The following is a 17,319-nucleotide window of genomic DNA, read 5'->3' as shown; positions in this document are numbered from 1 at the left end:
GACAGGAGAACTAGAATAGAGACTGGGACTTCATTTAAGGGAGGGTTTGGGCTTAATGTTTGTTGTGGCAAAGCAGACGGGTTAATTTATTTCTTAGAATATCCACTATGACAGTGAGGGGGCCTCAAGAAGGGATTTGAAGGCTTTCATCCTGTATCCCTCTTCCACTTGGACTAGATTGGTAAATTACTGGATACCGTTCTTAAATTTTTGGTTTCCTACAAGTTTATTTTATTGTTAAGGCACCTTCTACAGCACATTCCTTTAGTACTATTAGAGGTAAGTGTTGCAATTGTGTTAAATTTTTGATTCTAAAGTTAATGTTCCTTTCCTCCTAAGATCTTTGTATTTTTCTTCTCTGTGAAGCGTGTTTTTAAAAAAGTTATTTGTTTATTTTTCTGCAGTTTAGAGACAGCTTGAAGCAAACATCCCAGTTCTGTGAACTTCAGCTTGGGGATAAACTTCAGATTGGGTGAGTAATCGTTTCAGTTTCATGGACCTTGAAGCTCAGAATAGTGGGATCAAGATTCATATAAGATAGGTTACAATTGTCAAAGAAATCACTAGGCAATTATGTCTCAGTAAAGCTGGGGGGAAAAAAAGAACTAAGCATCAAGTTTCATGACTTACTCCGGTTTGAAAAATCATTTTTGAAGTAATACCGGGGGGAATCTGAAAGGATTAAGAAGCATCAGCCCATCAGCGTGACCCAAGAGGAATAAAACTGTGCAAAGATCTGAAACTAGTTATTTCCCCATCCCCTGTTTTGCTTGTCTCTGCTCTTCGGTGAGCTCTTCTGTTTGTTATTCTGTGTGTTAAGCTCGCTGTAAATATAAAGTGGTGGTGGGGGAAGTACTGAGCTTATTTTCTTCACATGTTCTCCAAAGCAGTGTCCCTTTAAAATCAAGTTTGGAATCTTATAGCTGAGATCTAAGGAGAAAATGTCCTCGTTTTTTCCATGAGAATCTGAACTTGTACAAAATAAATAGGAAAGGGGATAGAGTTGAAAGACCTAAAAACTTCTTTTTGGTCTAACTGCTAAGCCTATGAAAAATTAAAAAATAACATCTTGGGCATTAGGACCCAGTGGAAGAGCCTCACTCAGACTCGGGGTTAACTTCTATCAGTGACGTAAACAAGCAGCCCTAGCTCATTCTTTACTCCCCCTCCCTCCCCCCTCCTCCTCCTCCCTTTTGCCTCTCCCTGCTCTTCCTCCCTCCCTCCCTCCTTCTCTCCCTCCTTTCCTCTCCCTTTCCCTCTCCCTCTTTCTCTCTTAGCTTCCTGACATTAAAGAGAAAATGCTGCTATCAGTGACGTCCAGGCCTGGGATTTCGACTTTTGGCTATAACAAGAACAACAAGAAGGTAGGGAAAAGTGCTTTTTTGGAATTCAGCTACTTCCTTTTCTGGGGATCGGGGAGTGCCCTTGGCTTTAACATTCTCCTTAAGAGGGGAACAGGCTTCCTCTCCTCTCAGCTTCTCTCTTTTTCCACCACTTTTTTTGGTCATCTTTTCTTACCTGGTTCCGAAGTTCCAGGAATTTACAGCCCTTTACCTGAGGCCTGAGAAGGCAGTGGAATTAAAAACAAATCAAGCTTTGCAAGTTCAGAGCTTTGTGAAGTTAGTTTGACTTCCTGCTGATGTATCCAATTTTCACAGGGAAAATATGTCACCTCAAACCCTGGCCCCCAGCCTGCTCACTCCAAGGTTATTTCGTTGTTTTGATTAACTGCATTCTCCTCCAGCCCACCTTCCTTCCTACCATTCCATCAGCGTTATCAGGTAGCTTGAATACAGTGAGTGAAATCACAGCTTCATCTGAGGACTGAGTCTACTCTTGGAGCTTAGATAGAGACCCTACTCCACCCAGCCTGTAGGCAAGGAGTTTTTAAGAGAAGACCTTGGGAATTAAGGCAGAAAGTTCTGGGATTCTTTGGGGTCTGCTGCTAAGCTGGGGCTTCCTGCTCTGCAGATAGCCAAGCTCAGCAGGTATCTTTGAAGTCTTTTTGATTAACCCACAGCTGCCAGAGAGTTGTGCTATGCTTGGGCACAGGGGCAGTCTGGGGAGAGGTGTACAGTCGTGCCCACAGTTGCCAAGGAATATCTTGGGCAGTTTCTTGGCATTTCAGTGCACACAGTGCTGACTAGGAGAAACTTTATGCTGTAGCAGAAAGACCCTTTACCCTCTGTCTTGATTTTCTAGCTGTCCTTTGTAGAAAAAAAGGTGCCATATATATTTTAGGATATTTTGTTCATTTGATGGATTGTTGGGGCGTAGGAAGGGATTCTTGATTCTTTCTTATATACCTAACGAGACTGATATAGGTGAACAAAGTATCTGATGAAGGCAGTGGGTAAATGTTTGGAACCGAAACACCTGGTGTTAGTTTATATGCTATTCATTCTGTCATTGCTTCCCTGGGGGCTCAGACAGTAAAGATCTGCCTGCAGTGCAGGAGACCAGAGTTTGATCCTTGGATTGGGAAGATCCCCTGGAGAAGGGAATGGCAATCCACTCCAGTATTCTTGCTTGGAGAATTCCATGGACAGAGGAGCCTGGTGGACTACTGTCCATGGGGTGGCAAAGAGTCGGATACGACTGAGTAACACACACGTGCGTGCGCACACACACACCCACACACACACACATTTTATATCCTTAAGAAATATGGGTTCGTATGTTATCAATTTTATATACACACATAAATCAATATGATTTTGACAGAGGGATAGCTCATCTGTCTTTATTCTCTTCAAATCTTGTATAGTACTATATAAAAGTTTCCTTCCTAATTTTTTCCCTCCAAGTCTCTCAGATTACCCGTTAAAATACAGTAAAATGAACTCCAGAAATTTTTTTTCCTATTAGTATCCATGTATTTGATGATACCTAAAATATTCTTGTTTCTTAGCTCTGTACTTCCTTTTCCCCTTGTTGTATAGGAAACATTTAACCAGCTTCTAAATCTAGGATATTGTAGGGCAGGGGTCCCTAACCCCTGGGATCTAGTGCCTGATGCCCTGAGGTGGAGCTGATGTAGAAATAATAGAAATGAAGTGCACAATGAATGTAATGCTCTTGAATTATCCGAAAACCATTCCCCGCGCCCATCTGTGGAAAAATTATCTTTCACAAAACCAGGCCCTGGTGCCAAAAAGGTTGGGGACCACTGATGCAGGGAACAAGGGTTATTATTGTGGACTGGGATTCAAGTATATCTCTTTCTGATAACTTGTAAGGTTTGAGAAGCGCATTAAGAAACCTGGGATGGGGTAGATCGTAATTACTCAGGCTATTTGTCAAATGTTCTTTGGGTTCTACAGGTCAGAGTTATGATGACATCACTTTGTGACTATGACAACTTGTGTGTATATATAGGTTTGTAGGTATTGGGCCTATTTAAATGAAGTGATTACGTTACTGTTTGTCTTTTTGTTGATATGTACAGCTTAATGTGTTCATTTTTTGAAAAGAATGTTTTGAGTGAATCTGATCATGTAATTTGGCTGTTTATATACTGAAGGTTAGTTTTTAAAATAAGTTGTTAGTTTTTAGTAATAAACATAAGATGTATTTATTTTTAAAATTTAAGCATCAAGAGGTATATAAAACAAAATATCTTCCCTTCATGTCCTGAAGTTACCTAAATCCCACCCGGTAAGGGAAGTAATTAGTAGCAGCTTGCTTTGTCTATTCTACCAGACTCTTTTCAATGACAAGTTAAAGTTTTAATTTTGACATTGGCTTATTTACCATTTCTATTAATACCTACGTTTGTCAGGTAGGACAAGTCTACAAAGTTTTGGAGATCTCTGGAACATTTGAAAAACTGAAATAAAATTCTAAATTTCTGAGAAGGTACACATTATAAATATCTGCTTTTCTTTTCCATCATTTTGTTGTACCAAAATCTGTAAGTCACAGATTTGTAGAGATCTGTTTTCTCTAAGGAGTATTTTTGTATCATAATTTACTGTAGTTGTCACTTCTGGTTAGTGGAATATCTTGAGTGAGCTCAGTCTGAAAAGATTTATTTGTACAGCACTTTTGTAACTCCATTAATTTTTATTTAATGTCTTTTAAAAGTAGAATTGTTTGGGGACTTTCCTGGCAGTCCAGTGGTTAGGACTCAGTGCTTTTACTGCCATGGCTGGAGTTCAGTCCCTGGTCAGGGAACTCAAATCGTGTGAGTCCTGCAATTTGGCAAAAAAAAAAAAAAAAAAAAAGGATTGTTTTATTTTGAAACATATTTGTATATTTTATCAGAGAAGTTGTTTCCTGAGGAGCCAAGGACAATTACAGTTTTCTTATTCTTTCTTGGCTGTTGTAAATACAGGTATACAATGAACAAACGTATAATGCCTGATAAAGGCACACACATTCTTTCTCAGGATGTACTGTTGAATATGCATTCTTTTTAATGGAATTAAGTAATCACAAGGGCTTCCCTGGTGGCTCAGTGGTAAAGTATCTGCCTGCCAATTCAGGAGATACTGGTTTGATCCCTGGGTCGGGAAGATCCCCTGGAGAAGGAAATGGCAACCCACTCCAGTATTCTTGCCTGGAGAATTCTAAATCATAGGAAGGAGAAAATGTGAATTTCAAAGAGAGATTCTGAAAAATTATGGTATTTAAAAAAAAATCTATCTTAATTATTCTTAGTTCTTAAAGAAAAAAAAGAAAAGACTAAAGGTAAAAAGATCAGAGTTCTAAGGTCGCAACACTTCCTTCAACTTTTGAAAGAGTTGCCTCAGTAGAGAGATTTGTGTATAGGTGAGACTGAAAGAGGAAGTGTTTGTGAGTAAAGGAATTTCAGACTTGTAAAGAGCCTAACCACACCTTCCCTGACATCATCTTCCTGGCATGTGTTATTATAAGTTAACTCCTCACAGCATCAACAACCATTCCCTTTGGAAAAAAAGAAAAGAGACTTTGTTTAACTTGGGATAATTTGCCTTCCCTGACCTGTTTTGCATAAATTTCTATTTCTTCTTGATCTTAACATATTGAAGGCCATATTGGGGTGGGGACTTGCGGGGAGTGGGGCGGGGTGGAGGAGCAGAGGCCGTGATGAGAGCAAACTGGCTGGTGGGCATTGCCAGATTTTCACTCTTTAAGAAGTCTGAGTTACCTGAAGGCTTTTGGAAGAGTTTACTCAGGAGAGCAGAAAGTGGGAAGCAATACTAGAATTGTGCATACTCCTAACAGGGAGAGAATTTTTGTGTGTTGCCTGCCAGGCTCCTCCATCCATGTGATTTTCCATGCAAGAATCCTGGAGTGGGTTGCTGTTTTCTTCTCCAGGGGATCTTCCTGACCCAGGGATCAAACCTGAGTCTCCCGCATTGCTGGATGGGTGTATATTACCTGCTTAGCCTAGTGCCCACCGTTGGGCCAGCTTTCCTTATCTCCCCACGTCCCCTGCATGCTGTCATTACTCTGACTCTGCTTGAACCAGCTGTGTTATCTGCAGTTCTCTGGCAGTACTCTTTGGTTGTTGGTTTCCATTTCTAATCTCCTAAGAAAATATGCTGTAAGACAGAAAAATATAGAAAAGAAACAAAACAGAAGAAAATATAAATCAGAAGTCGGGGACTTCCCTGGTGGACCAGTGGTTAAGATTGTGCATCTCCAATGCAGGGCACCCGGTTTCAGTCCCTGGTGAGAGAACTAAGATCCCACATGCTGTGTGTGTGCAGTGTGGCCAAAAAGTCAGCTAGAATTAAAATGCATATGTGCAAACCGTAAGAGTTAATCCTGGAAGATGAAGACTGGTGAATAGTCACAATTTTGTCAGTGGAGAGGTGGTTGGTGACTTTAACAAGCAATTTCAGATTGAGGAGTAAAAGCAGGGTTGGAGTGGGTTGTTGAGTGAATGAAAGTAAGGAAGTATAGATGGTAAATATAGACTGATCTTTTAAGAATTTGGATTAAGATGAAAGTGCAGGAAAAAAATTAAAAAAACAGGCAAAATGTCTGAATAGATATTTCATCAAAGAAGATCTACAAATAGCCATGAAAAGATGTCCAGCGTCATTAGCCATCAAGGAAATCAAAACCACAGTGAGATACCACTTCACACCCACAAGGGTGGTTGTAATCAAAAACACAGATAATAGCGTGGTGTAATTGTACCCTTATAACCTGCTGATAGGAACGTAAAATGGTGCAGCTGCTTTGAAAAACATTTTGGCAGTTCCTTAAAAGGTTAAACACACTCTGTATAGACATTACTTTGCCAACAAAGGTCCGTCTAGTCAAGGCTATGATTTTTCCAGGGGTCATGTATGGATGTGAGAGTTGGACTGTGAAGAAAGCTGAGCACCGAAGAATTGATGCTTTTGAACTGTGGTGTTGGAGAAGACTCTTGAGAGTCCCTTGGACTGCAAGGAGATCAGTCCTGGGATTTCTTTGGAAGGGATGATGCTAAAGCTGAAACTCCAGTACTTTGGCCACCTCAGGCAAAGAGTTGACTCATTGGAAAAGACTCTGATGCTGGGAGGGATTGGGGGCAGGAGGAGAAGGGGCCGACAGAGGATGAGATGGCTGGATGGCATCACCAACTTGATGGACGTGAATTTGAGTGAACTCCGGGAGTTGGTGATGGCCAGGGAGGCCTGGTGTGCTGCGATTCATGGGGTCGCAGAGTCAGACACGACTGAGCAACTGAACTGAACTAGGTATATACCCAAGGGAAATTAAAACATAATGTCCACACAAAAAATTTGTACATCAGTGTTCATAACGGCATTACTCATTATAGCCAAAAAGTGGAAACAATCCATATAGCCATCAACTGATGAATGGATAAGTAAAATACTATATTTACCCATACAGTGGAATTTTGGATTTTATTCAGTGATTAAAAAGTAGTAAGAGTACTGGGACTTCCTGGAAGTCGACTGGTTAGGACTCCAGGGCATGGGTTTGATCTCTGCTTGGGGAACCAAGATCCTACCTGCCGTGTGATGTGCCAAAAAAAGAAAAAGTAATAGGGTACTGATACAGTCTACAAAATGGAAGAACCTTGAAAAAATTATGTTAGTGAAAGAAGCCAGTCACGAAAGACCACATACATTTGACCCTTGAACATCACGGGGCTTGTAACACCAGCCCTGTGCAGTTGAAAATCCACATATAAGCTATATTTGATCCTCCGTATCCATGACTCCTCCATATCCATAGTTCTGCATCCTCAGATTAAACCAATAGCAGAAAATCCACATGTAAGTGGATTAAAATCTGTGTTGTTCAAGGATCAGCTGTATTTGATGCTTCCATTTATATGAAATGTCCAGAATCAGAGAGATAGGAAGGAGATTAGCAGTTGCGTAGAGATGGAGTAGGAGAGTTCGGAGGGAAAGAAAAGTGACTGGTAATGGGTATTGGGAGAAGGCAATGGCACCCCACTCCAGTATTCTTGCCTGGAAAATCCCATGGACGGAGAAGCCTGGTAGGCTGCAGTCCATGGGGTCGCTAAGAGTTGGACACAACTGAGCGACTTCCCTTTCATTTTTCACTTTTGTACATTGGAGAAGGAAATGGCAGCCCACTCCAGTATTCTTGCCTGGAGAATCACAGGGACGGCAGAACCTGGTGGGCTGCCGTCTATGGGGTCGTACAGAGTCGGAAACAGCTGAAGCAACTTAGCAGCAGCAGCCGTGGGGTATTGGGTTTCTTTTGAGGGTAATGAAAATGTTCTAAAATTGATTATAGTGATCCAAATACCATTGAAATTATATTTTAAATGGGTTAATTACATGGTATGTAAATTATATCTCAATAAAGTTGTTATTTTATTTTTAAATATTTGTTTATAATTTTTAATTTGGTTGTGCTGGGTCTTAGCTGTGACATGTGGGATCTAGTTCCCTAACTAGGAATCAAACCCAGGCCCCCTGCATTGGGAGCATGAAATCTTAGCCACTGGACCACCAGAGAAGTCCCAAGTTGTTATTTTAAAAAGATGGGGAGCAGAGAAATGAGATGAAGGCTGGAAGAAGATAGTGGTATGTGGGGAGGGTTTTCTTAAAGGTGGGAGATACAGAAGCCAAAACGTAATTAAAAAGGTTCATGATCAGTTACTTGATACTTTCCAAATATATGTGTTGATTCATAATCCCTCCCATTCTCTGATTCTGTTGCCTTTGTGCTCCATGTAGTATTCAGCCTCTGATACTTTCTTGTTGTTGTTCCTTCCTTTTGGAATGGCCTTTTGCTATTTGTTCATCGTACTCACATTCATTAAATAGCTCCAGAATGTGCTAGGACCTATGTAAATAGACTGTTGTTTCTTTTATTAAAAGAAAAAAAACAAAACCCTTTCTCTTGGTGCCATTTCTTCCTTCAGCTGCTGTTCCATTTTTCTTCTTCCCTTTATATAAACTGTCTTGAAATAATTTTTTTAAGAGTTATATATACTAGCTGTGTCCAATTTATTTCCTTCCATTACTTCTCTTTTATTATCTTTAATATATTATTTAATAACAAGATTACATGTAACTATAAAGCATATCATGTACGGATATGAGAGTTGGACTATAAAGAAAGCTGAGTACTGAACTGATGCTTTTGAACTGTGTTGGAGAAGACTCTTGAGAGTCTCTTGGACTGCAAGGAGATCCAACCAGTCCATCCTAAAGGAAATCATTCCTGAATATTCATTGGAAGAACTGATGTTGAAGCTGAAACTCCAGTACTTTGGCCACCTGATGTGAAGAGCTGACTCATTTGAAAAGACCCTGACGCTGGGAAAGATTGAAGGCAGGAGGAGAAGGGGATGACAGAGGATGAGATGGTTGGATGGCATCACTGACACAATGGACATGAGTTTGAGTAAGCTCTGGGAGTTGGTGATAGACAGGGAATCCTGGGGTGCTGCAGTCCATGGGGTCGCAAAGAGTCGGATACAACTGAGCAACTGAACTGAAGCTGATAAATCATAGTAATAAGAGGAACACCTGTGGGCTTCCCTGGTGGCTCAGTGGTAAGGAATCCGCCTGCCAATGCAGGAGACGTGGGTTTGATCCCTAATCCAGGAAGATCCCGTATGCCACAACTACTAAGCCTGTGCTCTTGAGCCCAGGAGATACAACGACTGAGCCCAGGAGCTGCAGCTCCTTAAGTCCACACACCCTAGAACCTGTGCTCCACAACAAGAGAAACCACCACAATGAGAGCTCATGCGCTGCTACTGTTAGGGAGCAGACCCCGCCCGCCACAGCTGGAGAAAAGCCCTCGCAGTGGCAAAGACCCAGCCCAGCCAGAAGTAAACAAAATAGTTTAAAAAGAGGAACACCTGTAAACCCATCTTCCAACTTAAGAACTATGATCATTGCCTGTAAATTACATACACGTAGGAGTTTTTCCCCATCCCACCGCCTACCTCCCTTCTAAAGGTAACTACTCTTAAATTTTATATTTATCATTCTATTGCTTTTTAAAAATATAGTTAAAGATCGTGTTTACTTTGCTTTTTTACATTGTTCTAAGTGCTTTACATATATACTTTAATCCTCATGACAGTTTCATGATTATTTTCCCTGAGTCACAGATGAGAAAAAATGCACTACAGAGAGCTTAATAATCACGTTTCTAGTGAATGGCCCAGCTGGGATGTGAACTCAGATCGCTGGCTCCTAATCTGTGCTGTCAACCTCTGCTTTATTGTCTTATTGCAACAGTCTTCTGTTTGTTTGTTTCCATTCAGTATTGTCTTCATGATTCATTCATGTTGTATATTTTATTCATTTTTTCTTGTTGTGTAATATTTCATTTTGTGAATATACCATAATTTATCCATTCTTCCACCAGTGAGCTTTTGGACTATTCCAGGCTTGTTTGTTTTTGCTGTTCCTAACATAGCTGCTCAGAATATTATCATATATGTGGCACAGTTGTGTAAAAATTTCTTTGGAGTTTATATGTAGGAGTGGGGTTGTGGCTCATAGTTTGTGAATGTTGACTTTTAAGAGATAATGCTGGAGAATTCCCTGGTGGTCCAGTGGTTAAGACTGCAAGGGGCATGGCTTGGATCCTTAGTGGAGGAACTAAGATCCTGCATGCCCTAGTGTGGCCAAAAAAATTAAAATACATGTGCATGTTCAATCGTGTCTGATTCTTTGAAACCCATGGACTGTAGCCCACCAGGCTCCTCTGTCTGTGGAATTTTCCAGGCAAGAATACTGGAGTGGGTTGTCATTTCCTGCTCCAGGGGATCTTCCTGACCCAGGGGTAGAACCTGAGTCTCTTTCATCTTGTGCAGTGGCAGGCGGATTCTTTACCACTGTGCCTCCTTGCCAACCCCAGTCTAAAAAGAGATAATGCTAAATTGCTTTCTAAGTATACTACTGTTGTTTCCATATGCGATATAAAATTTACTATAGAGTCATAGCCTCTCTACTTATTGAAAATGTCATACCTCTCATTCTCGCTTAAATTCAATCTAATTTGACTTTTATTCCCAACGCTCCACCAAAACTGCTTTTACAAAGGTCTGCAATGACTTTCCATTTTCCTGAGTGGTCAGTTCATAACCCTCATCTTACTTAATCTGTTGTCGACACTTGACACATTGGATCACACAATTGCTTGAAACACTGTCTTCATTTGGTTTACAGACCACCATACCCTCCTGTTTCTCTAGCGTCTGTGGCCTTTTCTCTGCAGGCTTCTTTGCTGGTTCCTCCTAATTTTCCTGATCTCTGAACGTTGGGAGATGCCCAGGACTCAGTCCTTGAGTTTCTTTTCTATCTACACTTCTCCATTCATAATTTTATTGAGCCTCATAGCTTTAAATATTATCCATATCTAATGGAAAATCTGAAAAAGACTATATACATACATATATATATGACAGGGCTTCCCAGGTGGCTCAGTGGGTAATGAGTCTGCCAGTGGTGCGGGAAATGTGGGTTTGATTCCTGGGTCAGGAAGACCCCCTGGAGGAGGGCATGGCAACCCACTCCAGTCTTCTTGCCTGAGAATCCCATGGACAGAGGGTCCTGGCGGGCTGTAGTCCACGGGATCACTAAGAGTTGGACATGACTGAAGCGACTTAAGCACACACGCACACATGTATAACTGAATCACTTTGTTGTATACCTAACACTACCACAGCACTGTAAATCATCTATCCTTAAGTTAAAAAAAAAAATCACCCATAGGATGACAAATCTCAAATTAGATTTCAACCTGGACTGCCTTCCTACAATCCAGATTCATATTCTAACATCACATCTCCATTTAGATGTTTATCAGACATTTCAAATTTAATGTGTTTAGAACAGAGCTCCTGCCTGCCTTCTTCCTCCTTACTCTGCTGCAGCCGTCCTTCTCACTATCTTCTCCATCTAAGTAAATGTAAATTTACTGTAAATTTCATTTTTCCAGGTGTTCAAGCCGAACTTCTTGACTTATCCATGACTGTTCTCTTTCTCCTACAGCCCCATAACTAATAACATAAGACACTAGTACCTGCTTTATTGGACTCAGTAATTAATGCCTGCTACATAGTAAATGATCATTAAAATTACCCATGGAAGATATGATTCCATTCTTTTTCTTCCTGTATGCATATAAACAAACTTATAGTTTCTCTCATCTTAAAACAGTGGAAACCCTGCTTGATCCCATTTCTTCTGCCAGTTACTGTCCCATTTTTCTGATCCTTTTATAATCCTTTTTATAATCTACCTTCTTGAAAAAGTAGTTCTTCTAAAATCTCTGCTTCATTACATTCCACTCTTTTTCTCAATATTTGCTCTTTTTATCTTTTAATTGTAAAATATATAGAACAAAATTTGCCATCTTATCGATTTTTAAGTATACAGTGTAATGGTGTTAAGTATGATGCATTCACATTGTGCAGCCCATCTCTAGTAGAACTCTTCATCTTGCAAAACTGAAATTATCCCATTAAACGGCTCCCCCATTCTCCCCTCCCCACAAACTATTGGCAACCACTATTCTACTTTCTGTCTTTTATGAGTTCTCTAAGTACTTTGTATAAATGTAGTCATACAGTATTTGTCTTTTTGTGATTGACTTATATAACTTAGCATAATGTCCTCAAAGTTCATCCATGTTGTAACATATGTCAAGGTTTCCTTGCTTTATAAGGCTGAATAATATTACATTGAATGTACATACCACATTTTGTGTATCCATTCATCTGTGAGAGATACTTGAGTTACTTCCTTCCTTTGGTTATTGTGAATAGTGTTTCTGTGAACTTGGGTGTATAAATATCTCTTCAGACTCTGCTTTCAGTTCTTTTGGGTATATTCCCAGAATTGGAATTGCTGGATCATATGGTAATTCTATTTTTAATTTTTTGAGGAATTACCGTATTATTTTCCTTAGTGGCTATACCATTTTATGTTCCTACCAGTAGTGCACAAGTTCTGATTTCTCTGAATCCTTGCCAACACTTATTTTCCATTTTTTTGATAGCAGCCATCCTAATGGGTGTGAGAAGGTATTTCATTATAATTTTGATTTGTATTTGTTTAATGATTAGTGATGTTGATCATCTTTTCAAGTGCTTATTGGTCATTTGTATGTTTTCTTTGGAGAAATACTGAAGCCCTTTGCCCATTTTTAAAGTGGGATTTTTTTGTTGTTATTGAGCTTTAGGGGTTCTTTATATATTTTGAATATTAATACCTTGTCAGGTACATGATTTGCAAATATTTCTCTTTCAGGAAGTGAATTTTTATAAACAAGTCCTACAATGAAGAGAAAAAAGCATCTTGATACATAAAAGTTAAAGTTTTAAAAAATTTGTAAAGGGTTTTGAAATTTAATTTTATTTGCTTATTTTTGGCTGAGCGGGTCTTTGTTGCTGCTCAGGCTTTTCTCTAGTTGTGGTGCCTGGGGGCTGCTGTCTAGTTGGAGCACACAGGCTTCTCATTGCAGTGACTTCTCTTGTTGCAGAGCACGGGCCCTAGACATGCAGTTGTGGCTTCCCAGCGCTATAGCACAGGCTCAGTAGTTGTGGCTAACGGGCTTAGTTGCTCCTTGGCGTGTGGGATCTTCCTGGCCCAGGGATCAAATCTGTGTCTCCTCCATTGGCAGGCAGATTCTTTACCACTGAGCCACCAGGGAAGTCCTAAAATTTTTAAATCAGAAAGTGTTTAAGACTGCGTGGGTACTAAGTTGCATCAGTCATGTCTGACTTTTTGTGACCCTATGGACCAACTATAGCCTGTCGTGCTCCTCTGTCCATGGGATTCTCCAGGCATGAAAACTGGAGTGGGTTGCCATTGCCCTTCTCCAGGAGATATTTCCCATCCAGGGATTGAACACACATCTCTTACATCTCCTTCAGTGGGTTCTTTACCATTAGTGCCAATTGGGAAGCCCCATTTAAGACTAAATTCTTTCAAATGTTCAAACAAAACAGAAAGCAACCTAGTCAATCTCAATAGTAAAAGGTGTCCTTGGGGCTTCCTAGTGGTCCAGTGGTTAAGAATCCACTTCGCAATGCAAGGAACAGTGGTTGGATCCCTGGTCCAGGAAGATATCACATGCTGTGGGGCAAACGAGCCCATCCGCCACGACTATGGAAGCCCACACTCTTGGAGCCCATGCTTTGAAATAAGAGAAGCCGCCATGATGAGAAGCCCGTGCACGGCAACTAGAGAAAGCCTGCTTGTAGCAACGAAGACCCCGCACAGCCAAAAATAAATAAGTATTAAAAAAGACTTGATCTTGGTATATCATCCTTTTAACGTGCCATTGAATTTGTTTTGGTAGTATTTATTAAGAATTTTTGCATTTATCCTCGTCATGGATGTTGTTTTCTTGTAGTATCCTCATCTGGCTTTGGTATCAGGGTTGATGTTGGTCTCATGAACTGAGTTTGGGAGTGTTCCTGTCTATTGAGTTTTTTGGAAGAGTTGGAGTATTGGTGTTAATTCTTTGAATGTTCGGTAGAATTCACTTGTGAAGCCATCTAGTGCTGGAGATTGTCAGTCTCCTTATTAGTCTGTTCAGGTTTTCTCTATTTTTTATTACCAAAACTTGGTAGATCATACATTTCTAGGAGTTTATCCATTGCTTCTAGGTTGTCCAACTTGATGGCATATGATTGTGTCTCATGATCCTCTGTGTTTTTGTGATATCTCCTCTTTCATTTTAAATTTTATTTCTTTGAGTCCTCTTTCCTTTGTAAGTCTAGCTAAAGGCTTGTCAATTTTATCTTTTTAAAAAAACTAATGTCTTTCTATTCCTGTTTTTATTTATTTTTGTCTTTCTATTCCTGATTTTATTTATTTTTGCTCAGATCTTTGTTACCTCCCTCTTTCTTCTATCTTTGGCCTTAATATGTCCTTTTTCATGAGGTAGTTTGAGATTTTTTTTTTTCTTCTTAACATGTGCATTAACTTCCCTCTGTGCTCTATTTTTGCTGCATCCCATGGGTTTTTGTATGTTGTGTTTGCAGTTTTGTTTCAAGGTTGTTTTTTTTTTTACTTCATCTCTGACCCATTGGTTGTTCAGGGGTGTGTTTAATTTCCACACATTCGTGAATTTTCCACTTTTCCATCTGTTGTTTATTACTAGTTTATACCGTATTGGTCAGGAAAGATACTTGGTATAGTTACAATATTTTTAAATTTACTGAGACTTTTTGTGACCGCATGTGCTCTAACCTGGAGAATGTTCCAGGTGCACTTGAAAAGAAGATGTAATCTATTATTTTTAGATGGAAGACTATATACGTTGTTAGGTTATTTGATCTAAAGTATAGTTCAAGTCCATTGTTTATTGATTTTCTCTCTGGGTGATCTGTTCATTATTGAAAGTGGAATATTGAAATCCTCTGCTATTATTGTATTGTCTGTTGCTCCCCTCAGATCTGTTAATATTTGCTTCATATTTTAGGTGCTCTGATGTTTAGGTCCTCTTAATATTTTCAGTTTAGTCCCGTTGCTCAGTCATGTCTGACTCTTTGCGACTCCATGGACTGTAGCATGCCAGGCTTCCCTGTCCATCACCAGTTCCCAGAGCTTGCTCAAACTAATGTCCATCAAGTCAGTGATGCCATTCAACCATCTCATCCTCTGTCGTTCCCTTCTCCTCCTGTCTTCAGTTTTTCCCAGCATCAAGATCTTTTCCAGTGAGTCGGTTCTTTGCATCAGGTGGCCAAAGTATTGGAGTTTCAGCTTCAGCATCAATCCTTCCAGTGCTGTGAATCCTCTTGATGAATTGACACTCTTATACAGTTTTTGACATATTTTTCCCCTGATATAAGTATAGTTATCCTTGCTTTATTTTGGTTTCCATTTGTATGGAATATCTTTTTCCAGCCCTTCATTTTGTTCTTCTGTGTGTCCTTGTAGCAAAGTGAGTCTTTGTAGGCAGCATAAACATTAGGCCTTTTTTAAAAATCCATTCAGCCACTCTTCACTCTTGCCTTTTGACTGGAGAATTTAATCTGTTTACATTTAAAGTAATTATAACTCAGTAAGGACTTTTTATGGCAACCCACTCCAGTATACTCACCTGGGAAATCCCATGGATAGAGCAGCCTGGTGGGTTACAGTCCATGAGGTTGCAAAGAGTTGGACACGACTTGAGCAACTGACACACACTAAGGACTTATTACTGCCATCTTGTTAATTGTTTTCTGGCCATCTTGTAGTTCCTTTCTTCCTCTCCTCTCTTACTGTCTTATTTTGAAATTGATGATTTCTGATATGATGTACTTTGATTCCCTTCTCTTTATCTTACATATATCTATTACAGGTTTTTGTTTTGTTGTTACCGTCAGGCTCACCTGAAACATGTTACAGGTGTAACAATCTATTTTTAAGCTGATAACAACCTAACTTTGATTGCATACAAAATCTACCCCTTTACCTCCCCCCATGTTATGTTTTTCATATCAGTTTACATCCTTTTATATTGTCTATCCATTAACAAATTATTGTAGCTATAGCTATTTTAATACTTTTGTCCTTTAATTTCTATACTAGAGTTAAGTAGTTAATATGATACTAGAGTATTCGGAATCTGTGCTTACCTTTATCAATGTGTTGTGTATTTTCATGTTATTAATTAGTATCCTTTCTTTTCAGATTGAAGAATTCTTTTCAGCATTTCTTGTTAAGGCAGGTTAAGTGGTGGTGAACTCTCAACTTTTGTTAGGGAAAGTCTTTATTTCACCTTCACCTCTGAAGGACAACTTTGTTGGGTAAAGTATTTCTTGCTTTGCTTTTTTTTTTTTTTCTTTCAGCGTTTTGAATATATCGTCCCATTCACGCGTGGCATGCAATATTTCTGATGAGAAATCAACTCGTAGCCTTATGGAGACTTTCCTGTATGAGAGACATTTTTTTTTCTGACTTAAAAAAAAAGTTTTTTTGTTTATGTATTTATTTCTTTGACTGCAGTGAGTCATTGTTGCTGCGCGTGGGCTCTCTCTAGTTGTGGTGAGTGGAGGTTCATTGCTCTAGTTGTGGTGCGTGGGCTTTTAATTGCAGTGGCCTCTCTCGTTGCCGAGCATGGGCTCCAGGGTGTGCAGGTCTCAGTAGTTAAGGCGCGTGGGCTTAGTTGCTCTGTGGCACATGGGATGGTTTTACTGTAATACATCTTGGAGAAGGTCATTTTGGATTGACATTTTGAAGTGAGCTTTTAGCTTAATGAACCTGGATGTCCACATCTCTCCCCACATTTGAGAAGTTCTCAGCCATTACTTTTCAATAAGCTTTCTACCCCTCCCTCCCTCTCTTCTTCTGTGACTCCAGCGGTATGCAGATTGTTTCTGTTAATATGCCCTGTAAGTCCCATAGGCTTTCTTCATTCCTCTCAGTTCTGGCTTTGTTTTCTTTCCTTCTGGCTGGATAATTTCAGATGATCTCTCTTCAGGCTCACTGATTCTTTCTTCTGCTTGGTCTGATCCATAGTACTTTTAAGTTGACAAATCCAACTAGTATTTTGTTTGTTGTCTTGTATCTTACATAACCTCTTAGTGGCATTGCTAGAGTTGACCATTCCCCGTTTCTTGAATTGCTGTCTTTTGTTGCTTCTGGTAACACCACCTTCTCGGGTCTTGCCCTTTCCTCCTCCTCTTTTGACCTTCTTGTCAATTACCCTACTCAGTTGCTGAGTATTTTTAGTTCTTTAGGCTTTCTTGCCCTCTCTCTAAATATACCTTCTTCCTAAATTTCACTTATTACTATGCTAATAGGTTTACCGATAATTACTAGACCAGACTTCTCCTCTGTGTATCCAACTTCTTAATTGGTATTTTTTCCTAGAAGTCTCACAGATTATTAAAATTAATGTATTCAAAATGTGATGATTGCTTTGTAGTAC

General features: G+C 39.7%; 1 protein-coding gene across 3 annotated transcripts in view; it reads left to right on the top strand.

Moving 5' to 3' along the window:
• Positions 1–17,319, top strand: part of RBMS2 (RNA binding motif single stranded interacting protein 2) — a 74,398-nt gene that overhangs the window by 17,043 nt on the left and 40,036 nt on the right. For 2 of the 3 annotated variants that reach the window (XM_068970291.1, XM_068970293.1), the window contains exons 1-3: positions 74–279; positions 405–472; positions 1,278–1,364. In XM_068970291.1, the coding sequence (XP_068826392.1) occupies positions 1,299–1,364 (66 nt within the window). In that variant the 5' untranslated portion in view covers positions 74–279; positions 405–472; positions 1,278–1,298. Of the gene's footprint in view, positions 1–73; positions 280–404; positions 473–1,277; positions 1,365–17,319 lie in introns of those variants that run through there. The other variant, XM_068970292.1, reaches the window with a different exon arrangement.

The sequence above is a fragment of the Capricornis sumatraensis genome, chromosome 4, assembly GCF_032405125.1.
Source record: "Capricornis sumatraensis isolate serow.1 chromosome 4, serow.2, whole genome shotgun sequence".
NCBI classification, from domain to species: Eukaryota; Metazoa; Chordata; class Mammalia; order Artiodactyla; family Bovidae; genus Capricornis; species Capricornis sumatraensis.
The sequence above is the reverse complement of the archived record's forward strand: the minus strand, read 5'-3'. Positions and strand labels throughout refer to the sequence as shown.